Here is a 26,817-nt window from a genome sequence, read left to right as displayed (position 1 = left end):
GTGATTTCTTTATTCTTCAGGTCAGGCAGTACTCCAGCCTGATCAACAGGGAAGGCATCTATATTTCACACAACACTAGGTTGTCTGGGATAGCAATTTTTCCTTATGAATTTAATTTCCCTTTGGGATTAATAAAGTATTTTTGAATTGAATTGAATTAAATAAATAATACATTTTTCATATTTATGCAGGTTATCTTAATTTAACAGAAGAATTTAAACTAATATTCAAATTAAAGTAACACTTGTAGAATATCTCCTAAGAAACAGAGATTGACAGTCTGTATACACCTTTTTTGTTTGATCAGAAATGTAATATAGTTGAAAAAAAAACCTAATAATTCATAATTTATATATTTATGTGAGATTTCAGATTAGGCATTGAATGGTTTATCCACAAAATGATAATGAACGGTTCGGCATCATAAAAGTGCTTTCATTTACAACCTAAATTGGAAATTGTAAGACGAGTGAAAGTGTAAAATGACAGACCTGTTGTGTAGCATGTGTTTCCAAGTATGTAGTATGACGAGCAGCGGTTCTAGGTGCTGATTGGCTCCGGTGGTTATGTGGGCGTGGTTAAAGGAAACGAGGAAGTGGTGATTCGTACTGTAATAACAAAAGTCTCAATGTATGTCAATGTGATAGACTGTGGTATTTAAATGGCCAACTGAGTCATACAGGTCCAAAATAATCTAAATGTCGTGTTCACCTCTCTGTTACTCCACTAAAATTAAGCTGTAAAAATTATAGTAGATTGTTTAGTAATTGTAGTAGTAGGAAATATACATTAGAATAATGCATTTTCTCTGTATTTTTGTGATCAAATTGTTTAGTTTTGTTAGAATTTGATATTTGTAATCGTTTTTATTAGCTCATGAAACCTGTCAGGCTCGTTTTTGTGCTACGTGAGCGTGTTGAAAGGTTGACACCTCACACTGTTATCTTCAAACTCCAGCGAACAAGTAATCCAAATAGTAATTTTACTGCGTACAAAAAAAAAAAAATACATGGCTTGGACCAATATGGTTATATTTAATTTTCCATAGTGGTATAGGCATAGTTTTAGGCTCCCATGCCTGCTGGGCTATTGTGTGGATGGATAAAAAGCTGTTGGGGGGAGGAGGAGGAGAAGGCGAGTAGATAAGAGGGAGAAGTGGTTTATTGGCTGTCTGCTGCCACTAAATCTTATTTTTTCTCAACCAGAAAACAAGAGGACTTGTCGTTTGTGTTGCAGGCCTTAAAGCAACAACTTCGCAACCCCAGGAGCGACGGGAGATGACATGATTATCGTGGAACGGGCCCACATTTCCATTCTCCAGCGCCTACGGCGAGCTCATTGAGTCTGCAACCAGCGTCCGACATGGGGAAGGAGGTAAACGGCGTTTCGCGGAGCCGGTTTGAGGTGAGTTAACAACGTATGTTGACTTGACAGTCAGCGACTCGGACGGGACCGAGCCATTAGAGGCGTTAGCATGCGGTTCCGAACAATGGCTGTCGCTGTAATTATTTTTAAAACGGCGTTGCAGCTTCCGCAGTCGGTGTTTAGGATTAGGTCAAAACACTGTTGTTTTTGTTCGGGCAACACACGTCCGATGCCTTGTGTTTCATCTTTCTGGGGACTCACAGCGTTATTTGCCATCTAACACCGCATTTCTTTCTCGGCTAAAGGCTAAACCTGGTGCTTAAAATGTTCACTTCTTTATATTTGCGCCGTCAAAACAAAGACAACGAGGCCACGGAGCACGCCGAAGCATAACTTTCATAGTTTGAGTCATGAAAATTGTTTTCAGTCGACCAAACTAAACAGCTTTTCCTCTGTTATAAATATATTAGAATGTAATATATGTACGGCTTTTGTTTGGGCTAACCCGATATTTGTGTATAACTGTGGTCGGTGTGGTGGTAAAGGGGGCCTCTGCTCGTAAGAGTTACCCTCATATACAAACAAATGAGTCTAAACTGCCTCAATATAACCTGCGTTGATAAGAAGGACGACCACCGGGAGATAGACGCAGAAAGTAATCGGAAGTATATCCAGAAACTTTGCATTAGTTGACTATCTGTGTGAGATGTTTACATATACCACGTATCTCCGGTGACATTGGCCGGTGTAGCCAGTTGATGTTGTTTAATCCCCAGCTAGCATGGGATTTGTGTGTGGTTTTATTTATTTTTAACGGTGCAACAGCTGACTACTCAGAAGATTCAGGCCGTTTTACCTTCTGGCCCAACAGCTGCGGCCAGCTTGCTGAAGCTAACTGGAATTCTGACAGAAAGAAACCGGAAATGGCTGAACTGGGTCTAAAGTATAAAAGTGTTTCAAGGGGATAAGTCGGTTAACATTTGCTGCATTATATTTGTGATGTAATGTTAAGAGTGTAATGTGTTTGTGAAGTGTACCCCCTCTATCCAAACCCTCCTTGAGCATTTATGCTTTTTTAATTTTATTTTTGCAAATTTTGCACCCCTATTCTGTCCCTAAACCTCTCTGTACCTTTTGTGTACCTAAACTATTTTCTATTAGTTTGTTTTTAAGATGGTTAAATATTTTCACAACTTACTGACATGAATAGCAGTGTTTAGTATAATATATCAGGATTCATTTTCTTTTTGAAAACTATATTATACTCCATTAACCTTTGTTCTGATTGCTGAAAATGGTAGATATTATTTATTGAAGTTGTCTAACCACGCTTTTTTTTTTTTTTTTTTTTACTGTAGACTGTGTGCTTTATAGAAAATTACTTTGAAAAGTGTTTAGCAGTTGCGAAGTGATGCATGATTAACACTAAACATCTTGTGGCAAGGAGCTACATCTGAAAAACTGGGTACGAAATGGCAAAGGGGAAAAATTAGCTCTGTTGGCTGAACCAGCCTGCTGGAAACATCGAATCAGGAATATGTAAACCAATTCTTTAATGACTGTATGACTTTGATAATTAGTTTCTAGGCACACACTGTGACTGCCTTATTCAGACAGTATATCAGAATGGGCTTTATGGCAAAGTAGTTTTTTAATCATCAGAGTTAAAGATTGTTTTTTTTTTTTAAATAGTTGTAGCAGTTTTAGAAACCATTGATTTAATTTAGAGTAGCAGACAGTATAGGGTCAAAATGCCAGTATATAGACTGTCCACAAGTTGAGCTCCTCCTTGGAGAATTATTTTAAATTCCATATCAGGAAATACCTTTCAGCATACTGCATTCTTGTCAGTCAGCCAATTCTTGGGTATTTGCTGTCTGCCCTCAGACCTCATGCTTATGGGCCATGGTTTGAAAGAAATTGCTGCTTTTACAACTTTTGTTTATATATATCTTTTTAATGTTCAGCCGCATAGTGTCTATAACCAAATGTCCAAATAGTTGGGTAACCTTTAATGATAACCTACTTAATTAGACTTTAAAAATATCTGGTGAAATCCCTCATTATTAAGGTTTCGCCAATTTTAGTATTATGTCAACATTCGATTTAAAATGTAAGGTGAAACTTTTATTTCAGGTAATTATTAGTCTCAAGACTAATAGACCTCAGTGCAAAAGGTAAATGTTTCCTCGACTTTTACTTTGAAATGCCTCATCGGAAGTTGTCCTATATTCACATGCAGTCTTTGTGTGCTGGCTCATAACCCAAACAACCTAAGCTGTATTTCCTTCTCTTGAAAAACTTTCATTTGTAAATATTCTTCATCGAAGACCTAACACAGCAACTAAAAAGGTTTTTTTTCCTTCTGTTGATTTATCCACTTAATGCCAGCAATGTGGACAAAAGCTGTTTTGTTTCTAGAACTGTATGTCTATGTGTTTTAGGTAACAAAAGTTTTGGGAATAATAGGTTTGTTTATGATGGGCTGTTTGTAAAGAGTTTATAAATTAAATGTGGTTGTTTGCTGAGTTGTGTATAATCTCGACTAATTATTGGCTACAGATATGCTAAAAGCTATGGTATCATTAACCCTAACGTTTTCTGTCAATCCACTTTTATGGTTTAACTTTTTTTTTCTCCAAATGTGATGACATAGAGACTACTATGGTAACTTGAGCTGTATGGAGCTTATAGTAAAGAAGTACTAACCTTCCCGCACCTGTTGCTGGGCACTCCCTGTCAGCTGGCTGAAAGAAAGCTACTACAGTTTTCCCTCTCTTACAAATGAGACAAATTTGATTGATTTGAAATATTCCCAGTTATAAAAGACACATGCAGTGATGTTTAAAACTAAAGGATCATCAAAGCAGCAGTTTTTTAAAACTGCAATTGGGAAGCTTCGAGCAGCAAAATCTTTTTAAGTCTCCTTGCCACTTGAGCATGTAGATTAATTAAGCAACTAATACAGGCTTCCTTTATATGGAAGCAAATCGTTACCATATTTCAAATGAAAAAGCATTTCCAGAAATGCTTTTTCATTTTAAGAATGTGGCTGCATTATTTGACCCATAAATAAAATTAGTAATCATTCATCCTATTTGCATTTTCTTCTTCACGACTGAACATTTTATGCCATAATCAAAAAGAAAACAAAGCAGACATTGCTTTTTGGTTTTTGTGGTCTGCCTGCAAAGTACTGCCCAGAACTCGAAAAAGCATTCCGAGCGGCGGTCGCAGCAGAGTGACGTCAGCAGCCGCTCTTCCTCAGCTCCCTGCTGACCGAGCTACCCAGCTTGTTCGGTAGGGGGCGCTGTGCACTTCTGCATTGCATTACATTGCAAATGTGCCGAGAAATTGATTGAATTGCAGCGGGGCCGAGCTCCATTTGTGGCAGTGGCAGGCAGAACTGGTAGTTCCGGTGGCAGGCTGTGGCATCCTCGTGGCAGCCTTATGGCCTGGGACATCCAGCGTGTTTTTAAGCAGTCAGTCAGTCAGTCATTTTCTACTGCTTATTCCATAGTGGGTCGCGGGGGAGCTGGTGCCTATCTCCAGCAGTCTATGGGCGAGAGGCAGGGTACACCCTGGACAGGTCGCCAGTCCATCGCAGGGCAACACACAAACAACCACACACACACTCATTCATACACCTAAGGGCAATTTAGAGTTACCAATTAACCTAAAAGTCATGTCTTTGGACTGTGGGAGGAAGCCGGAGTACCCGGTGAGAACCCACGCATGCACGGGGAGAACATGCAAACTCCATGCAGAAAGACCCCTGGCCAGGAATCGAACCCAGGACCTTCTTGCTGCAAGGCAACAGTGCTACCAACTGCGCCACCGTGCAGCCACTGACTGACTGACTGTTTTTAAGCATTTATTTATAATTTTCTTTGAGTGACAATTCAGAATAGCCGCTCGTGCTCTATAATAAACCGGCTGTTTGTGCAATAAATCTTCGTCATCCTTTCAACACGTCACACATACAGGTCCTTCTCAAAATATTAGCATATTGTGATAAAGTTAATTATTTTCCATAATGTCATGATGAAAATTTAACATTCATATATTTTAGATTCATTGCACACTAACTGAAATATTTCAGGTCTTTTATTGTCTTAATACGGATGATTTTGTCATACAGCTCATGAAAACCCAAAATTCCTATCTCACAAAATTAGCATATCATTAAAAGGGTCTCTAAACGAGCTATGAACCTAATCATCTGAATCAACGAGTTAACTCTAAACACCTGCAAAAGATTCCTGAGGCCTTTAAAACTCCCAGCCTGGTTCATCACTCAAAACCCCAATCATGGGTAAGACTGCCGACCTGACTGCTGTCCAGAAGGCCACTATTGACACCCTCAAGCAAGAGGGTAAGACACATAAAGACATTTCTGAACGAATAGGCTGTTCCCAGAGTGCTGTATCAAGGCACCTCAGTGGGAAGTCTGTGGGAAGGAAAAAATGTGGCAGAAAACGCTGCACAACGAGAAGAGGTGACCGGACCCTGAGGAAGATTTTGGAGAAGGGCCGATTCCAGACCTTGGGGGACCTGCGGAAGCAGTTGACTGAGTCCGGAGTAGAAACATCCAGAGCCACCGTGCACAGGCGTGTGCAGGAAATGGGCTACAGGTACCGCATTCCCCAGGTCAAGCCACTTTTTAACCAGAAACAGCGGCAGAAGCGCCTGACCTGGGCTACAGAGAAGGAGCACTGGACTGTTGCTCAGTGGTCCAAAGTACTTTTTTCAGATGAAAGCAAATTCTGCATGTCATTCGGAAATCAAGGTGCCACAGTCTGGAGGAAGACTGGGGAGAAGGAAATGCCAAAATGCCAGAAGTCCAGTGTCAAGTACCCACAGTCAGTGATGGTCTGGGGTGCCGTGTCAGCTGGTGGTGTTGGTCCACTGTGTTTTATCAAGGGCAGGGTCAATGCAGCTAGCTATCAGGCTTCCATCTGCTTAAAAGCTTTATGGAGATGAAGATTTCATTTTTCAGCACGACCTGGCACCTGCTCACAGTGCCAAAACCACTGGTAAATGGTTTACTGACCATGGTATCACTGTGCTCAATTGGCCTGCCAACTCTCCTGACCTGAACCCCATAGAGAATCTGTGGGATATTGTGAAGAGAACGTTGAGAGACTCAAGACTCAACACTCTGGATGAGCTAAAGGCCGCTATCGAAGCATCCTGGGCCTCCATAAGACCTCAGCAGTGCCACAGGCTGATTGCCTCCATGCCACGCCGCATTGAAGCAGTCATTTCTGCAAAAGGATTCCCGACCAAGTATTGAGTGCATAACTGTACATGATTATTTGAAGGTTGACGTTTTTTGTATTAAAAACACTTTTCTTTTATTGGTCGGATGAAATATGCTAATTTTCTGAGATAGGAATTTTGGGTTTTCATGAGCTGTATGCCAAAATCATCCGTATTAAGACAATAAAAGACCTGAAATATTTCAGTTAGTGTGCAATGAATCTAAAATATATGAATGTTAAATTTTCATCATGACATTATGGAAAATAATGAACTTTATCACAATATGCTAATATTTTGAGAAGGACCTGTAGTGCTATTTATTTTCCATGTCAAGTAAATACAATCACCTTATGTTAGGGTCTAAAGCTGTTTATTAAATAATAATAATCAATAATGAAATCATTATTTAAAGGTAACAGGCTATAACAATAATGACAACCCATTTGCCGATAATCAGCATCAGCTTACACAAAAACAGCGGCAATATATTGGCAAGTTTTACGGCCGGTCTGGCACCTTCTGGCATCCTCTCGGAATCCCCTGCCATCCTGCGGCACGCTGTTGCAGTTCCGGTGGCAGGCTGTGGTGGAATTGCCACAGCCAATGCAGACGTGCGCAGCGCCCCCTACCGAACAAGATGGGTAGCTCGGTCAGCAGGGAGCTGAGGAAGAGCGGCTGCTGACGTCACTCTGCTGCGCCCGCCGCTCGGAATGCTTTTTTGTTTTCGAGTTCTGGGCAGACCACAAAAACGAAAAAGCAATGTCTGCTTTGTTTTCTTTTTGATTATGGCATAAAATGTGCAGTCGTGAAGAAGAAAATGCAAACAGGATGATTGATTACTAATTTTATTTATGGGTCAAATAATGCAGCCACATTCTTAAAATGAAAAAGCATTTCTGGAAATGCTTTTTCATTTTCAAATTTTACATTTCAAATTGAATTTTGGTATCTTATTTGCTGGGGCATATTTTGAAAAATAAATCTTAAATGTCTTTTTCTTTTTAATTAAGTGAAAGAATGAGCAGTCTTGAAGAAGAAAATTAAAATGCAAATAGGATTATTGATTACTAATTTCATTTATGAGTCAAACAATGCAGCCACATTCTTAAAATGAAAAAGCATTTCTGAAAATGCTTTTTCATTTGAAATATGGTAACGATTTGCTTGGTACTTTATAAAGAGCCAAGTGGTTGTAATATATAATACTCTGCACAATAAGACACTTTAAATTGTCCACTTCAACGAGTGTTTTTGCTCTGTTTGTTGAAGTCTATGTATTATGACAACACCCATTCACTAACACATATTTATAACTTTAGAAAATAATCTGTTTGTTAAATTATTTTAGCGGCCATATGAATACTTGTCGCTTTTCAGTTTTTAAATAAAAGCAACTAGATGATAAATAACCCTCATACCATGAGAATCTCATACTGACCAATGCATAGACTTAATACTGGCTCATTTCTTGACTTCCTGATTATTAATTGGTCTGTGTTAAGTGAGTTAAAGGGAACATGCCGCCCTATAAGGGGAAGCATCTGTGTCTGTAAAGAAACCTAAAGAAAAATTGCTCAATTTGTCTTTGAAAGATTACAGGAAAATCTAACTTCTTTTAAGCCAAATGTATAGAAATGAAAAGAGTACTTTAGCAAAGGACCGTATTTGTTTTTATCCCAATTAAAAAATAACTGTTGCATAGTAATGCATATTTTTACACATTTTATCACAGAGACAGTTTGTGTGTCTTATTCCATAGATTCCTAGACAAAAATGATTTTAAAATGAGAGATGGTAAATGTATACATTACATATTCTCCCATTTGATCCATTTTCAGCGAAGGAATAGTACCGTACTAAAATATTTTAAAGTCATTTCTCTGTGCTTCACTGTGATCTTTAGCTAGAGGTTGCAGCTTTTTAAGCTTTCTCCTAGGCTTGCTTTACTGATTATAGTTGACCAGTGGAGACAGCATAATGCTTTTATTCATGCTGCATCAGGTTCATTTTATGTTGGATTACAAAAGGGGACAGTGTATGCCTGGTAAACACGTGCATCTGCCTCCTTGGAAATGGCCCTGGATTATTTGGCTGAAAAAGAAGTACTCTGGAAAGGCGAGCTGTCACAGCCGGTTTGCCCCAAATCCAAACAGCGAATGTCTGTCCCTTCTTTCTCCCTCAAAATTTTACACATCCCTTGTATAGACAGCTGTGTGTGTGCGTATGAGACTCATAGAAAGGCTTTGACTGAAGGCTCACTGGCTCTTTAAAAGTCCAGGCATTAATTTTAACCGGCCGACACGTCAGTTTGTTCTGTCTGCTTATGAATGGGTTGAAGTCCCGCCATTGTGTTGTTTTGGACGCCCGTAATTAAAGTAGCCGGTTGTTGGGTGCTTTAAATTATTCCTATTGTTTAAAGACAATAAATAAACTCCTAATTCAGTTTTAATTCTGGATGGCTGATTTGTTTAACTGACGTACAACAGATCAGGATTAAGAAAATACTAAATTTATTGTTGCAGCAAAGCCCTCGGTGAACCCATGCTTTGGGTTGGATGTGTTTTTCCACAAGCCTGCGTTGTGAAAAAGGATTGTTGCTTCATCTGCGGGTGCTTCCAAACATCATAGTCTTCCATTCTGCAATCTAGCACAGCCTGACTTTTTCCCAGAAATCAACTGGGTATCCTTTCGTTTTGAGACAGTGGGTTTGTGGAAAACTGCATCTATAATAAATGTTAACTTACAGTTTCTGTATGCTAAGACCTTTGTGTGTTTGTAAGAGAATTAAAGGATTTTATTTGTGGTCTCTCAGTATGTAGTTATTTGTTTGAAATTGCAATAGATGCTTGCAGGAAAAGAGTCGTGTAAGATGCAAACTGGCTGACTCTGGCGTAGACTCCTAGAACTTCCTGACGTGGACAGTTGTGTAAACAGAACATTCAGATAAAATACATAAAAAATGATAACATGAAAGCAAAGGCCGTTACATCTGGTAGTCCACAAGACAAAGTCTGTTCCTGCTGATTTTCCTTGGGAAAGCCAAATTCCATCTTGTGTGCATCATTACTTCCAGTCAGTCACCAGAATTACAAAAAATTGGCTTTGAATCAATCATCGTCTGCAGATAAGTTTACCTGTCTGTGATTTGGGCTTATTTTTTAGGGGCTAAGTCGCTTTGAGACAAGCCAGCAACACCACTATCCTCTTATTTTGTTTCAGATGTTCACAAATAGTGACGAGGCGGTCATCAATAAGAAGTTACCCAAGGAGCTGTTGCTACGGTGAGTGACATTTCAAAACCCCCGAATCAGCTTATCTGCATGTTTTTTAAGATTTGGGAGGGGGGGTTATGGCATTTTACCTACTTCATACTTCACATTCTCAATTTGAATCAACAAAAGCAAAACCAATGGTACCCATGTGCACCAACCTTTTCTTTCTGTAAGCCTTAAGCACCACATTCACACACACTCACACACACACACACACTCTTGTTTTGAGGACCATCTGTTGACTCCCATTGACTTCCATTGATTTTCAGTCATTTTCAACCCTTTCTATGCCCTAGCCCTGACAATAACCCTAAACCTAACTATTACCAGTGCATCCCTAACCCTAACCTTAACCTAAGCTCAATTCACACCTTAGTCCTAAACCTAACCGTTAGCAAAATAGGTCGTGAGGACCAGCAAAATGTCCTCACTTTGGTACAAACGGTCCTCAATTTGATGGTGAAATCGGGAAAATGGTTCTCACTGTGATGCCAAGACAGGAACACACACACACACACACACGTGCATTTTGCAATCATATCATGTATGCTGACTTGCCCAACCACCCATTTTCCCTTTTGTTACCCAAGTTGCTCTGCTCCTTGAATGCTATAAGTGTAATTAAAAACAGATGCTGGTGGCTATAAAACATTTAAGTTGATTTCAGACAACAACAAAAAACCTCAAACTCATTCGTAAACAGAAAATGAGCATCATAACTCAAGCCTCAGCCATGCCAGACAATCTCCCTGCACTGCGACTGCTTGGCAAGGTGCAGAGCGGCAATTTCTGAGGTAGGCAGATGGTGCTGCAACTTGCTGTTTCCCTAGTTCAACCCACTATGGTTTTCGCTACATTGTAGGATCCTGTATATATTTAACTTTTGACCCTTTTTTCTAATAAAACAAAGCTTTCTCACAGTAAGAGGAAGCATCTACTCTGCTTGAATTTAGTGACATCAGCCAATCTACTCACTGCCTGGTGATGTGGGTGGAAGCAGATGCATAGTTGAGCTGAGGGCAACCTACACTCATTTAAGTTCTTGGCAGTGACGCAAATGTTGTTTAGTGGCTTAAGATTTATCCTGGATGAGAAGCAACCCTACATGTGTGTGTGTGTAGTGATCTTTCCTGGTTGGCACAACTTAGTCCTCACCTTTTCTTCTCCAGATAAATTATTTTTGCCATATGTTGGACTATAAACCATCAGACCATCTACTGTCCTTTCTTATTTTGTCTGTGGGATTTTAGCCTGTTCTTAATGGTTTTCTTGGACAGATATGGTGTCTTTTGCTGTTGTTTTCCTAATATCGTTGCCCCACTGAGTGCAGATGTACACGTACCTATCCACTGTCAGTGTTGAGCATACTGTGCTAGGAGTGGATGATATGGACTTAATTTTATCATGATAACAGACTTGGAGAAAAACACCCAGCTTCTCTCATTATTGTTCTTGGGGATTTTAACAGTGCAAACCTCTCCTATGAACGTTTAAAATACAGACAGCATATTTAGTGTCCCACCGGAGATTAGAAACACTAGACCTCTGTAACACAGCTTAAAAATATGCATATCGCATTTTCACTAGAGAAGCTTTGGGACTTTCTGACTACTGCCTGCTTCATCTCATTCCAATCTATAGGCAGAAATTAAAAACTTCTAAGGCTGTGGTTCGGACTGTTGGGAAGTGGACGGAGCTGTCAATGCAGATGATACAGACCTGCTTAAACTGCACAGATTGAAGTGTTTTTTGAAGTTTCCACCTCTGATCTGCTGAAATACTTCCTACATGAGTTTTTGTCAAGACGTGTGCAGCCCAAGACCTTTCCCATATACAAAAACCATACATCATGGTTCACTTCACATCTGAGGAAGCCGCATAAGACTAAAGAAGCACTGAGTACTTGGCCCTGCAGAATCTACAGGATCTGGGTATACCGGATCCTGTTTGTGGATTTTTCTCCATACTCCTCCTTTCTCTTTACAAAAATGAATGCACCTCAGCAGACCTGTCTGTGAAACTCTTGAAGTTTGCAGATGACAACGCTGTTTGTCATTGGTATGTTCCAGGACATTGACGAGTCTGCATACAGCCAGGTGTGGATCACTGGTGCTCTAAGAATCATCTGGAGCTTAACCTGCTCAAGACATTGGAGATGATGGTGCACTTTCAGCAAACACCCCCCACACTGCCTCCCCTCACCATCCTCAACAACGCTGTGCCTACTGTGGATCACCTCCAGTTCCTAGGAACAACCTTTTCTCTGGACCTTAGATGGTTCTCACACCTTCTAAGGTCTGGAAAAAGGCTCAGCAGTGACGGTACTTCCTGCGGCAACTCAAGAAGTAAAGCCTTCCACAGGAGCTGCTGGTCATCTTCTATACCGCCATAATTCAGTCTGTCCTGTGTTCATCCATCCCTGTACGGTTTGGCTGAGTCACAAAACGGGACAGATCCAGACTGCAACGAACAATTAGGTCTATAGAGAGGATGATCAGGGCTGACCTTTTCTCCATTTATGACTTGTACAGGTCTAAGCTCAGGAAAAGGGCAGCTAATATCTCTGCAGACCCCACACACCCTGCACACAAACTGTTTAGACCTTTACTTTCAGGTTGGTGCTACAGAGCACTATTCACAAAATCCAGCTGCAACAGAGACAGTTTCTTTCCCCAGGTGTTCACTCTGATAAACATTTACCGGTCAGAGTGTCCTGATCAATTCCATGCATATTTGCACTAATTCAACCATGTTTTTGTATTTGTGAAAACACTGTATACATATATACAATAAAAACACGCATTTTATTTGCCTTCTTATATATTTATATTTAAAATGTCTTCATTAAGAGCACAAAAACCAAAGTCAAATTCCTTGTTTGTGTGCACAAACGCGGTGAATAAAACTGATTCGGATTATATTTTGTGGTATTTTACTATGATAACAATAAAACTAACATAAAAACCCACTGTTTACAAATTCACAGCAATCATAGCCACTCAAATACAGGTTTTAAAAAACATGCCCATTTTTAAATGGGCTTCTGCCTTCGCCGATTTGTCAAACAGTCCTTTAGAGAAAATGATCCTGGTGCTTACTGGACGCTCTGGGATGTCCTGAAAGCTTCTTACTGCAATTGATCCTCTCACTATATCACTGTGAAGTTTTTAATGATTTGTGTATGCTTTCGATATAACTATTCTCAAATGCAGTTAGCTGACAAAAATACAGTGAAAAGGAGGTTTTCCAAAGGACTTATATGCATCTAATCACTGCGAAGATAATTTGCCAACATGTTGAGCTGTCATGGTCTGTCAGACAGACGGATAGATAAAAACTGAAGCAACATTATCTAAACCCCACATTTGCAAATTCCAGCTACAGGGATCAGAGGCTCTAACTGGTTCCTGTCTGTCTTCCAGAATCTTCTCCTTTCTGGATGTGGTGACACTCTGTCGATGTGCCCAGGTCTCACGTGTGAGTCTGTGTTTACCTTTTGCATATCTGCATGTTTTCTGCATGTGTGAGTAGCTGGAAAGCATAAGACAAACTTTGATTCTAAATGTCTGTTTCTCCCTCTTCGCTCTCAGTCCTGGAATGTCTTGGCCTTGGATGGCAGCAACTGGCAGCGAATTGACCTCTTTGATTTTCAGAGGGATATTGAGGTGAGCAAATCCTAAGTGACTAACTTACCGTTTATGTCGATCACTTAAGATGTTACTGAGAAGCTAACAGAAAGTCATAGACGTGATAGATAATAATTATTTGGGTTTTGTTGCAGGGTCGAGTGGTGGAGAACATTTCAAAGCGATGTGGAGGCTTCCTTAGAAAACTGAGCTTGAGGGGTTGCTTGGGTGTTGGTGACACCGCCTTGAGGTGAGTTTGGCCGAAAATCTGGGCTAATCAAAAATTTAGATTTAGTGCAAACATTCAACAGGAAGAATTTGTACTGTTTAACTGCTGTTATATCGATGCGCCTCTTCAGGACCTTTGCACAGAACTGCAGGAATATTGAGCTTCTTAGCCTGAATGGCTGCACCAAGATTACTGACAGGTATGTGTTTGGCTCATGTAGCAGTGCTGTAACACACTTTCTTCTTGACAGTGCGTACTTGTTTCTCCATTTCTGCAGCACGTGTAATAGCCTCAGTAAGTTCTGTCCAAAGCTAAAGCACCTGGACCTTGCCTCTTGTACCTCAATCACCAACCTGTCTCTTAAAGCTCTCAGGTACGTTGCGTCCGTACAGGGTCGTTTGTGTTTGCAGAATGTACAGTGATATACCCACCTCTTAAAATCTTTTGAGATGTAAAAAATAAGACCTTAATAAATCATTTAGTCGTTATGACAAATTAATCTGTTTGGGGACAAATAAAAATAACAACAAAAGGGATGTTTGTGATAAACGTACCTTTGGGAATAGTCCAGAGGTTTAAGTGTGATTTCATCAAGCCATAACGCATACCTTTACAAGCGTTTGGGACATTTTACACAGGCTGGCTGGTACATATGTAAAATGAGATCATTTTAACCTCATTACTTTGTAACACCATGTCTTAAGCTAAGGGATGCTAATGTTGGGACAACCCCAGTAGGGGAGTTAATCCCAGTTTTTCCCCATTAGAAATTTTTTTTTTCTCTGGTAAATCAGATTCAGTTTAATTGATGATAGGTGTGAACTCAGGAAGACTCAATGCTGAAATTGAAATGAACGCTGCTTTAGAAAGTCGTAGTTTAAGGACCTTTTTTATATACATAGTACTCTGCAAAAGTTTTAGGCAGGTGTGAAAACATGTTGCAAATACAGAATGCTTTCAAATATGGAAGTGTTAATCATTTATTTTCATCAATCAACAAAATGCAGTGAATGAACGAAAGAGAAATCTAAATCAAATCAATATTTGGTGTGATCATCCTTTGCCTTCAAAACAGCATCAGTTCTTCTAGGTACACTTGCACACAGTTTTTGAAGGAACTCGGCTGGTAGGTTGTTCCAAACATTTTGGAGAGCTAACCACAGATCTTTGGTGGATGTAGGCTTCTTCATCCTTCTGTCTCTTCATGTAACCTCAGACACATTCGATGTTGAGATCAGGGCTCTGTTGGGGCCATACCATCACTTCCAGTAATTCTTGTTCTTCTTTAAGCTGAAGATAGTTCTTAATGACTTTGGCTGTATATTTGGGTTTTCTCACTTAGCATTTTGTAAATTGATAAAAATAAATAATCATCATTTATGTTTCTGAAAACATTCTTTGTTTACAGCATTTTTTCACACTTGCTTAAAACCTTTGCACAGTACTGTATATTTTTTTCTTGCTTCAATATTAATTTTACAGACTGTTTGGCATTAACATTAGAAATTATTTTGAGAAAACACTATATTCTGGTTCTGAATGGCTTTGCTGCTGTACTGCCTCTCATTTGTTCTCACCACACTTCTGTTAGTGAGGGTTGTCCTCTGCTGGAGCAGCTGAACATCTCCTGGTGTGATCAGGTCACAAAGGATGGCATCCAGGCTCTGGTGCGCTCTTGTCCCGGACTTAAAGGCCTTTTCCTTAAGGGCTGCACACAGGTACTGCTGAGGGTGCTGAATGAGCTGCAGATGGTTTTATTCAGTGTGAAATTATATCAGCAGAGCACTGCTTTGGAAATAAGATATTCTATTGGTTTCTCAGAATAACACCAGTTCCTTGTATTGATTTCTTATTAAATATAAGCAAACAGGATATAGTAGCTTCCTGTTCAGCAGGGGATGTTTCTGGTAAAAGACATGGCGATCACTATTTACAGCAAGCATAATGTTGTATACAGCCATTTTATTAACAGTCAACAACCTTGCATTTAAAGATGGTTCAAGGTGTCGGATCACTCTAAGTGTTAAACGAGTTCTTTGAAAGGCTGCGTTCAAGTATTTTGTAAAAACAGATAGGTGCCATTTAACACCTGATCATCTAATTATTGTCAATTCCCCCCCTAGCTTGAAGACGAGGCCCTGAAGCATATCGGGGCACACTGTCCAGAGCTGGTCACACTCAACCTGCAGACATGCTCAGTAAGTGCACTTGCAATGACAGGACGTTTGTTTTCAAATGCAAGGAATATTTCATGTTGCTATGACTTAAGATGCATCTTACAGTGTATTGAAGAAGCTCTGCATTGATGCTGCAGAAAGTTCGTTAAAGACATTCTTTAATAGCTTATGGAACAAGTAGTTCAGCACTTTGTGTTCTCTATATTCTCAAATACCGCAATAAAGTTAGCTGACTGTTCAATTGTCCTTAAGGTACAGCTACAGGGAAAAAGCTTTGTTCAGTGTCCTTAAGAAATGAATAAAATCATTATCTTAAGGTATTTAGTGTTTATTTTCTCTGACAAACTTGATACGCTACCAGTCTGGTGCTCAGCAGCCGTCAAACAACACATGGATCATTGTGATAAAGCATCAATGTTCAGGGAGGATTTCCCCCTTAAACTTAAGAGTAACTTGTAATACCATATGTCACATGTGCTGTAAAAGTCCTCATCCTGCTTCCTCCAAAATGCTTTCCAGTCATCTATAACTCTTAAGTCCTGAATAGTTCTTAATGTGTTATGCTAATGCATCTTATATAAAGGTCACGACTCAAGCAGGGGAGATTTGGTACCGCACTCACACTCCCACGCTTTGAATACATTCAGTGTGTTATGTGCTTATAATTAGGCTTAGATGAGGGTCAGACCACTTTATCATTTTATGAAATTATTGCAGAAGGTAAGTTCAGCTTCTGTAGATATTTAGATACTTCTCATGGGTTATTTTGTTTAACTTCTGAAGTAAAAATAACTGAATACAGTTTTTAACGACATCTGCATTTTTACGGCAAATGCAAATACAGTTTTGCACATTTAGTGCCACACTTACTCCTCCTACTGGAATCTAACAGATAAATCATCACTCTTATGCAGTTATGAAAGTATCAAATTAGATGTTTTATTCTCCTGGACTGGATCAGTCCAGTAGAACAATGGAGTATGGGGCATTATTTGTTTTTCCCGGATTTATTTTTCTCCCACTGTCAAGAAGATAAAATCTATCATTAATCTAAATCTCTGAGTAATAGCTTAAACAAGATAAAGGCTTTTAAAATGTATTTATTTCAAAAATATTAACATAGTTTCCAAGGATGTTTGATCCACCACATTAAACCTTGAGTTTAAATATTTTTGGCGTTTGGTATTTTTTCAAATGATGACCTTATTTAAGGGAGAAGCTGCCCATACCAACCCAGCCCACCTCGAAACCTGAAAACTGCGTCATTCTCATCGGCAGCAAATTGCCATCAAGTGTTTGTGATAACCGGCAGCGAGTCTTTCACATCGCCATCAACGAATTTTGGTCCACTCTCCTTTGCAGAATGGTTTTAATTCAGAACACTGGTTTTTGGGCACATTTCAGGTTATGTGAAAGCATCTTTGTCGGATTTAATTCCAGACTTTTACTAGGCCAATGTAGAAACACTTTTTGTGAAATTGCTGGTGTGCTATGAATCAATGTTCCGCTGCATTACTTAAGTGCTCTTGAGTTTAGCGTCATCAGCTGATGGCCGTACAGTCTCGTTTAGGATGTTCTACTAGAGAGCAGAGTTCATGGCTCCATCATTTACAGCAAGTCCTGAAGCCTAAAGAGCCCCAGACAGTCACGCTCCCACGACCCTGTAGGTATGTTCATTTTTCAAATGCTGTGCTAGTTTTACACCAGTTTTACTGGGAGGCAGACCTTCAAACAGGTTTACTTTTCTTTGGTATTTTCCCAAAAGTCTTGGGGTTAATGAAGATTATTATTATTATTATTTTTATTTTTTTAAGCAAATGCGAGCTGGACCTTGTGTTCCTTTTGCTCAGTAGGTGTTTTCACCATGGACCATGGCCATTTTTGCTTCTTTTTGTTGAGTCCTGAATGCTGAAGCCTGTTGTGCTTTAGATATTGTTTTTGGGTTCTTTTAATATATTTTAGAGGAATCATCTATGCACTCTTCAACTCATTCTGGTAGGTTGTCTCGTGTTTTCTCCATTTGTGAATAACTGCCCTTAATGTGGTGCACTAGAGGCCCAAAGTCTTGAATCCTTTACAGACAGATGGGCTTTGTTTCCTATCTGTTCTTGGATTTCTTTAGATTGTGGGCACGATTTGTAGCTTTTTGAGATCTTTTATCCTGCTTCATGTTGTCTGACTGGGTCTGAGGCTTTTCTTGATTCTTACAGGTCACAGCTGTGTGGGACTGGTGAAATTGATTAAATAAAACTTTGGTTGGTCGCAATTATTCATGATTTAACAAAGTAGGCAGTTACTGTTTCACAATGTTTCTGGCTGGTTTGGACAGCCTATTTCCCTTTTTAAAATGTGAATGAAATCAGCATTTCAAGCTGTTTACTCAGGTTGTCCGATATGAATTTGTTTGATCTGAAAAATGAAAATGTGAATAAAAAGCAGAAACAAAAGAAACCTGTAAGAGGACAAATGCTCTTACACAGCACTGTACTGTACATGCCTATAACATTCTGTAGCCTTAGTGTCGACAAATGATGTGCAACACACAAGTATTACAAGTCATTCACCAATGATGTTTTCAAAATTTGTAGTATTTGATTTAGGGCTGAAACAATCGGATTAATTGTAATTAACTGTTTATTGAAACAATTGGCAACTAATTTAGTAATCGAATAATCGGTAACAGGAGAATAGAGACTAAAAAATGCCATTTGCAAAAAGAACAACCCAGTTAGGCCAAAATTACACAAAAAATATATGTATTTGCATTCAAGATGGAAAACCTTTTTTGTTTGTAAATATGCTCAATCCAGAGCTCCTCAAGTGGCACAGTTTTAGCTTCAAATTCTGTATAAAAAAAACTTCTATTAAACACCTTTTGCTATCCAATTATTAATCGATTTATAAAAAAAAATAATTGACCAATTAATTGATTAGCAATCTTAGTTGTAGCCCTAATCCATTTTTCTTGAGATGGATCTGGTGTTGTGCACAATGTTCTTACGTTTTTGAATGCATATCTACGACGCCAAACACAGTCAGCATCATCATTAATATCATGGCTTCCTCCTGATGTTCATGAAGTGGAGAAGTGAGGGTGTTTACTCTTTGTTTTGATCTGACCCCATGATACTTTAACATGTTATTTTGCTGTTCCAGTTAATTGTGTGCAAATCAAAATGTGGCAAAAATGATCCTCCTTGTTAGAATTTGACCGTGCAAAATGCAGCCATGAAGCTTGCTCAGAGTGCATCTGACATCAGTTCAGAAAGAAGACCAGCAACGGGTGCCAGGAGTTGGTTTTAGTCAGGGAGCTTGATACTTCAAATTAGATTTGGACATCTTTAAGTTAATGGGCCACAAACTTATTTATGGCATAAGGTGCATAAAGATCTCTTAGTTGCCATATGATGGAACCAATTGGTACCAGAAGTCACTGACATCTTTTCATTCTGCACCATGTTGTTAAGGTTAGCCCTCCTCATAAAACTGCCCCGTACCCGACATAAAGCTCCATCGTTGCTGGTAATGCTGTCTAATGTTTGTACAAGGCGCCCTGTGTTTCTGGTGACCAACACTCACTGTAAGATGCTCCTGCAGCTGCCTGATGTGTTTTAATTACATCTAATTTAAATGTGTTAGTGGTAAATTCTATGTATTCTACTTTTAAATAGACTTTCCTTATGTTACAAATTGCCTGTGTGTTGGTTTTTCTACTATTTCTGATTATTCTGTTGATTTTCTGATCTTTCTGTTTAAGCACGTCTGCCTATATTTTTAATTCGACTTCTAAGAAAAACGCAGGGAAAAACAAAATGCTTTCCTAAGCAGAGTTTGAGTGGAAACATATTTTGTTCTTCATGGCTTGAGAGCACAGCAGAGTAAAAAATTGTAAGGTAAAGATTGTTTGTTTGTTTTTTTGTACCCTCAAATGAGCAGCAGATCACAGATGAGGGCCTCATTATTATTTGTCGAGGTTGTCACCGCCTGCAGTCTTTGTGTGTGTCGGGTTGTGCCAACATCACAGACGCCATCTTGCACGCCCTGGGACAAAACTGTCCGCGTCTAAGGTACATCTGAATACCCGACATAACTGGGAATTTACCAGCTTTTAACACCCTGCAAAAACAAATGTAATTATTTCATAATTTCCTTTTCTTCTCTCAGAATATTAGAAGTGGCTCGCTGCTCACAGCTTACAGATGTGGGCTTTACTACATTAGCAAGGGTAAGAGTGTTTGGCCTTTTGAATGCATGTATTTTAAAACAGAAGCTTGAGATGTAAAACTGTGGTTTTCTTTCAGAACCAAAAAAAATCTAAGTAAGATTAATTTTGTTGTTTTATTTGCTGCAGAATTGCCATGAACTTGAGAAGATGGATTTAGAAGAATGTGTGCAGGTGAATATAGATATTTAAAGTATGGATTCTACAGTCCAGGGGGGGGATATATATTTAAAGAGTAGGATTTTTTTTTTTCCACCTTTTCAACCAGATCACAGATGGAACTTTGATCCAGCTGTCCATTCACTGCCCTCGCCTGCAAGTCCTGGTGAGTCTGGGCTCCCCTCTCCATCATATCTTTGCTTCTTTCACATGTGAAATCACTTCTTTGCTTGTTTTGAGTAACTATGCTGGGGCCGTGGCGCCGCTGTGTTCCCTCAGAGTCTGTCTCACTGTGAGCTGATCACAGACGATGGCATCAGACACCTCGGCAGCGGCCCCTGCGCTCACGACCGCCTGGAGGTGATCGAGCTGGACAACTGCCCCCTCATCACAGACGCTTCATTGGAGCACCTGAAGAGCTGCCACAGTCTTGATCGCATTGAGCTTTATGACTGCCAGCAGATTACCCGCGCAGGCATCAAAAGACTAAGAGTAAGTTGTGTTGGCTGACTGTAGTGACTGTTTATTCACACACGTAATGTTCTGTAAACATTCATTTCCTGAAGGCAAAGTATGCCTCTTGTAGTGTGATTTTTTTTTTTTACATTAAATAGAGCCCAAACGTGATTTGAGACTTATTAGATTTGAGACGCTTATCTGCCAAACGGCTTCGGATGCTTTTTTTTTTTGGTCCTTCACTGGAACTTATTTTTCACTGTATGTAAATACACAAGCATCAGTGTATTTCACTGCAATTATGCAGTTATGCAATGATGTGACAAACACAGTGCAAGACTGTTACCTGTAAGTAAAATTATACATGGGTTTTCAAAATGATTCACAAATTCAACCCCATAAAATGTGACATGAATTTGTATTCAACCCCTCTTAATACTGTGAACCGTGCAACACAACATTAAGTGTCAATCAGCTTTGCACATGTATTTATTGACATTCTTTTTTTTTTTTTTTTTAAATAACCCTTGCTCAGTTAAATTGAGTGGATTGTGTCTGTGAATCCATAGTTTCTCAGTTGGATTTAGGTCTGGATTTTGTTGTACAGCTGGAAGCTGAACCTCCACCCTACTATGAAGTCTTTAACAACCTTCAACAGGTTTTCTTCTAGGATTGCTGTGTATTTATTTCCATCCATCTTATCAACTGACCAGTTAACCTTGTTGAAGAAAAGCATCTCCATAATAATTCAATCGCCATGTTTCACAGTGGAGATGGTGTGTTCAGGTTGATAAGCTGTGGTACTTTTCCTTCTCACCACGCCAAAAAGTAAACCTTTGTGTCATCTGACCAGAGAACCTTCTTCATGCTTGCAGTTTGCCACAAATCATTTAGGGGGCAACGCTACTTTGGTTTTTTAGGTTATATCTGTATGCAGCTGACATGGGTGGATATTCAGATTAGACATTGCCCTGCGTTTCATTAATTTAGGTCTTGTATTTCAGTTCTGTCCAGTTGAGATCTGAACGACAGAAGCTGCCCGGTAACCACTCTCCAAAACGTTCTGGGTGCTTGGAGGGGTGATTACTTTATGGTCTGGACTTGTGTTGTATCAGCAAAGGTTTGAAGTATTGAATGTTCATAGGCAATTAGTTTCACTGTTTTAGTAAAGTGGGCTGAATACTGATCCACACTGTTTAGCCTTTTGATGTTTAAAAAACCCATGTCAAATTTAATCATACTACTTTGTGATGATTAATCCAAAAAAGACCCAATGATTGTCTGTCTTTTCTGCGCACAAAGAGGTTAATCAAACAGTATTTTAAACTTGAAGTTATCTAGATCATTTAGAAGAGCCTCCATAATGATTTTGACGGGCCTTGTTTTTGATTTAGTTATAAAATAAACTTCTCAATCTTAATACTTATTTCCATTGGGTGTCTACGTAAAGCAGAAAACTAGCTCCAACACTAACATCACACACTAGTGATTCATGTGATTCAGGTCCATACAGTGTGAAGGTCCATATTTGGTAAGTTTTAAACATGCAGGGCAATATTTTGTGAAGAATCAACAAGTGGACACAATTTTGAAGTGGAATGAAATTTATTGGATGTGTCAAATTTGTTTAACAAATAAAAAACTGAAAAGTGGGGCGTGCAATATTATTCGGCCCCCTTGCGTTAATACTTTGTAGCGCCACCCTTTGCTGCAATTACAGCTGCAAGTCGCTTGGGGTATGTTTCTATCAGTTTTTCACATCGAGAGACTGAAATTCTTTCCCATTCTTCCTTGCAAAACAGCTGGAGCTCAGTGAGGTTGGATGGAGAGCGTTCGTGAACAGCAGTCTTCAGCTCTTTCCACAGATTCTCAATTGGATTCAGGTCTGGACTTTGACTTGGCCATTCCAACACCTGGATACGTTTATTTGTGAACCATTCCATTGTAGATTTGGCTTTATGTTTTGGATCATTGTCTTGTTTGAAGATAAATCTCCATCCCAGTCTCAGGTCTCTAGCAGACTCCAACAGGTTTTCTTCCAGAATGGTCCTGTATTTGGCCCCATCCATCTTCTCATCAATTTTGACCATCTTCCCTGTCCCTGCTGACGAAAAGCAGGCCCAAACCATGATGCTGCCACCACCATGTTTGACAGTGGGGATGGTGTGTTCAGGGTGATGAGCTTTGTTGCTTTTACGCCAAACATATCGTTTTGCATTGTGGCCAAACAGTTGGATTTTGGTTTCATCTGACCAGAGCACCTTCTTCCACATGTTTGGTGTGTCTCCCAGGTGGCTTGAGGCAAACTTTAAACTAGACTTTTTATGGATATCTTAGAGAAATGGCTTTCTTCTCGCCTCTCTTCCATAAAGGCCAGATTTGTGCAGTGTATGACTGATTGTTGTCCTATGGACAGACTCTCCCACCTCAGCTGTAGATTTCTGCAGTTCATCCAGAATGATCATGGGCCTCTTGGCTGCATCTCTGATCAGTCTTCTCCTTGTTCGAGATGAAAGTTCAGAGGGACGGCCGGGTCTTGGTAGATTTGCAGTGGTCTGATACTCCTTCCATTTCAATATGATTGCTTGCACAGTGCTCCTTGGGATGTGTAAAGCTTGGGAAATCTTTTTGTATCCAAATCCGGCTTTAAACTTCTCCATAACAGTATCTCAGACCTGCCTGGTGTGTTCCTTGGTCTTCATGATGCTCTCTGCGCTTTGAACAGAACCCTGAGACTATCACAGAGCAGGTGCATTTATACGGAGACTTGATTACACACAGGTGGATTCTATTTATCATCATCAGTCATTTGGGACATTATTGGATCATTCAGAGATCCTCACTGAACTTCTGGAGTGAGTTTGCTGCACTGAAAGTAAAGGGGCCGAATAATATTGCACGCCCCACTTTTCAGTTTTTTATTTGTTAAAAAAGTTTGACACATCCAATAAATTTCATTCCACTTCACGATTGTGTCCCACTTATTGTTGATTCTTCACAAAATATTTGAATCTGTTCACTGATTACCCTGCATGTTTAAAACTTACCAATTTTATGTTTGAAGCCTGAAATGTGGCAAAAGGTTGAAAAGTTCAAGGGGACCGAATACTTTTTCAAGGCACTGTGTTGTTCCAAGCTGATTTCTGAGTCATTGCACCACCCACATGAAGCTGGTAAACCCAAGCTGGGCTCGTCATCGTTTGATCTCAGGCCTGCCTGGTTGATTTCAATGCAAATTAATCATAGCATGACTACACTGGCAAACAAGAGTTTGTTGCCACTCCAGTTACATTAACTGACTGAAGTGATGCCGCCAAAAAATTGTATTTTTGAGGCATTAACACATTTTCCATTTCTCTTCCTCCCCTCAGACTCATCTGCCTAACATCAAAGTGCACGCGTACTTCGCTCCTGTCACTCCACCTCCGTCCGTCGGGGGCAGCCGTCAGAGGTTCTGCCGCTGCTGCATTCTGCTATGATGCAAAGACAACGCCCTCCCCTCGTACCCGCACCCGCAACCCATTGACACACCTTCTCATCTTCTGTATAAAGAAATGAATACAAAAAGACTTCATGCTGGTGTGTCCGCTCCCCTTCCTTTTTTCTGAGCTTCAGAGAATGGGAGAGAAGCAAACAACCCAACAGGATTCTGGATAAACGTTCTCAAAAATGGTTTTGAATCCCACATCATACATGGATAATGCAGATCCGAACATCAGCACAATCTGTGCTGACTTCAGTATTAGTAAGAGGGGCTATGTGAATAACAGCTGTGTTCATCAGTGCCATAGGATTTTACTTTCAATCAAATGAAGTATGGACAACTGTTTCAAATAAAACTAGGCATTTTACAGAGACCACCCCACCCCACACACACACACATTTAACCTTCCAATTCTAGTTTTGAAGGTCACTCAAAAGCTACCTCGTGACAGGACAGCACTTGAGTAAGACCAGTGTTTGTTGAGTATGTCTAAATAAAAGCAGCAGTGACGTAGCTGAAAAACTGCCAACACCTCCAACAAATCCACAGCAGCAGAAAACAATTATTTTTGTTCCTTTAAGAGTACTTGCAGCTATTTGCACTTACAGTAAAAAGAAAACAAGCAGACACATTAACTAACATCACATGCTGGCGCTCACAGCTGTTGTCCTCTTACCTCTCTCCGTTACAATCAGCAATCAGACGCTTCAAGATACTGAAGAGAATAGAAAAAGAAGTATTTTTCTAAAACTCAGACTCACAAGTGGGGACTTAAAAAGATGCCAAATGTTGCATGTAACTCTAGTCTTTTTTTAAATATAAAATGTAAATATGTAAGGACTGAGAGTCAAAGCCAGCTCAACAGGACAATGATGTAAGACGGGGACAGAGATATCTTCCAATCAAAGGAAGATCCGGCAAAGTTCGAGCATGCTCGTCTACATACTGATTTGCTGGAGAGTTTGAGCCAGCTCTCAGTCTTGAGGCGAACTGATGCTGGTCTGTTACAGCTTATGTCGACAACAAACTTTTTTATTTGATTTTTTTCCTAGAAGAAGGCGTAGATTGGGGGTGGCATCACTACAGGAATTCAAGCTGTCGAAGGACAATGGAGAGATAAAGCCAACTTAAAAAAAACAATCTAAAATTGTCTACTTTCAGTTAGTTTGATTTCCTTGAGTTGCTTTTTTTTTTTTTTGAGTGGAGGACAAAGGACGCACACGCTTGAGGTCGAGAGTCACAACTCCTCAACTCCTATGAGGCCTTGCAGGAGCACCTCTGTCTGTCTGGGACCAGTGACCCTAGAGTTGCTTAAAGGGGAAGCTGGCTGAATCTGAGGAGTGCACAATCTTGGCCTGCAGCGGAGGATCTTCTAAAGGACTTCAGCTCCTGGCCCTTTGAAGTATTGAATTACTAAGTCCTGCTTTCACACCTGCTTCATTCTATCTCTTTATATAAATGTTGTTTTTCTCCTTGCTGTAATTTCCCCTGAGTCTTTCCCTCTTGTTTTGCTGTGGTTTGGATTCTGTCTCCGTTGTGTTTGAAGTCATGAGTCCAGTCTCTGCGGAATGAGTTTAAGCCCAATTTTCAATCCTAGTTGATCTGATGGAGTTTGTTTTCATTAAGTTTAAACTCAATGTGTAGCATTTGTCCATGGGAAGTGTTGGCATCAGTGCAATTGTACTTTTTTATTTTTTCTTGTTTTTAATCTACATACAAGTTTAGGGTGATTATAGTTGAATGTTTTAATCAAGGAAAAGGATCTAAGTGCAGCAGAATGATTTTTTTTTTTATCCCCATCCAAAACCATTCTTTATTTTGCCTTGTTTTGATAAGAAAACCCTTTACCCATAATGTCCTCTGCCTAACTGCTTCAAACAAAGTGATAAATTACAATATTGGGCACCAATTTAACATGTGCTGCAACAAATTGGCATTAGGAAAATCCAAAATCATGATTCTGTTTAGTGTGAATTTTGTTTCAAAGGAGTTTGATGGGAGGATTTATTAGAGGAGTCAAAAAGCTTAAAGTATGGTGATTAACTCTTTGTGCTCCAGAAGATCAGACCTTGAGCTTGGATGTAGTATCTTCCAATCCTCGAGTTCCAGTGCAGCTAACAGTGACATGCTTTCAGGCTGCTCCTAGAGGTTTCATGTGCAGCAAGAAAATGTTATTTGATGCTACAAAAAAAGAAAAACACTACAGCTTCCACACTGGACTTATTTTCCAGAACAGTATCAATCTCCTATCTTATCTATCATATCGGAGCTCTATATTCCCTGGTTTACATAAAGGTGGAGTCATCACGCTCCAGTTCTGTTTGTTTAATTCACGTTTTGTCCTAAACACTGGAGTAAGACAGACGAGCAGAAGAAGCTGAATCAACAGTGTCTGTGTTGGAAGTAGATTTGACACCTGAGAAAAAAAAAAAAAAAAAAGCAGTTTTCAAAGTGACTGTAGTTCATATGATTACTGTAAATCTTTTCCTTTTTCTTTCTTTTTATAATTAACCATTATAAAGAAATATGTACTTATGAATAAATATATACCTATATTATTAA

The 26,817-nt window shown here is 39.6% G+C and overlaps 1 protein-coding gene across 1 annotated transcript; it reads left to right on the top strand.

The window, feature by feature from the left end:
- Positions 1-1,140: 1,140 nt before the first annotated feature.
- Positions 1,141-26,817, top strand: LOC124863228 (F-box/LRR-repeat protein 20-like). The gene is made up of 15 exons (XM_047357526.1): positions 1,141-1,404; positions 9,850-9,911; positions 13,325-13,379; positions 13,493-13,567; positions 13,684-13,778; positions 13,888-13,956; positions 14,035-14,130; positions 15,349-15,475; positions 15,881-15,955; positions 19,871-20,001; positions 20,099-20,159; positions 20,286-20,330; positions 20,425-20,481; positions 20,595-20,807; positions 24,143-26,817. The coding sequence occupies exons 1-15, from the start codon at positions 1,363-1,365 to the stop codon at positions 24,248-24,250; spliced, it is 1,311 nt and encodes a 436-aa protein (XP_047213482.1). The 5' UTR covers positions 1,141-1,362; the 3' UTR covers positions 24,251-26,817.

This window comes from Girardinichthys multiradiatus, chromosome X (genome assembly GCF_021462225.1).
Source record: "Girardinichthys multiradiatus isolate DD_20200921_A chromosome X, DD_fGirMul_XY1, whole genome shotgun sequence".
NCBI lineage: Eukaryota > Metazoa > Chordata > Actinopteri > Cyprinodontiformes > Goodeidae > Girardinichthys > Girardinichthys multiradiatus.
This window is presented reverse-complemented; position numbering and strand designations above follow the sequence as displayed.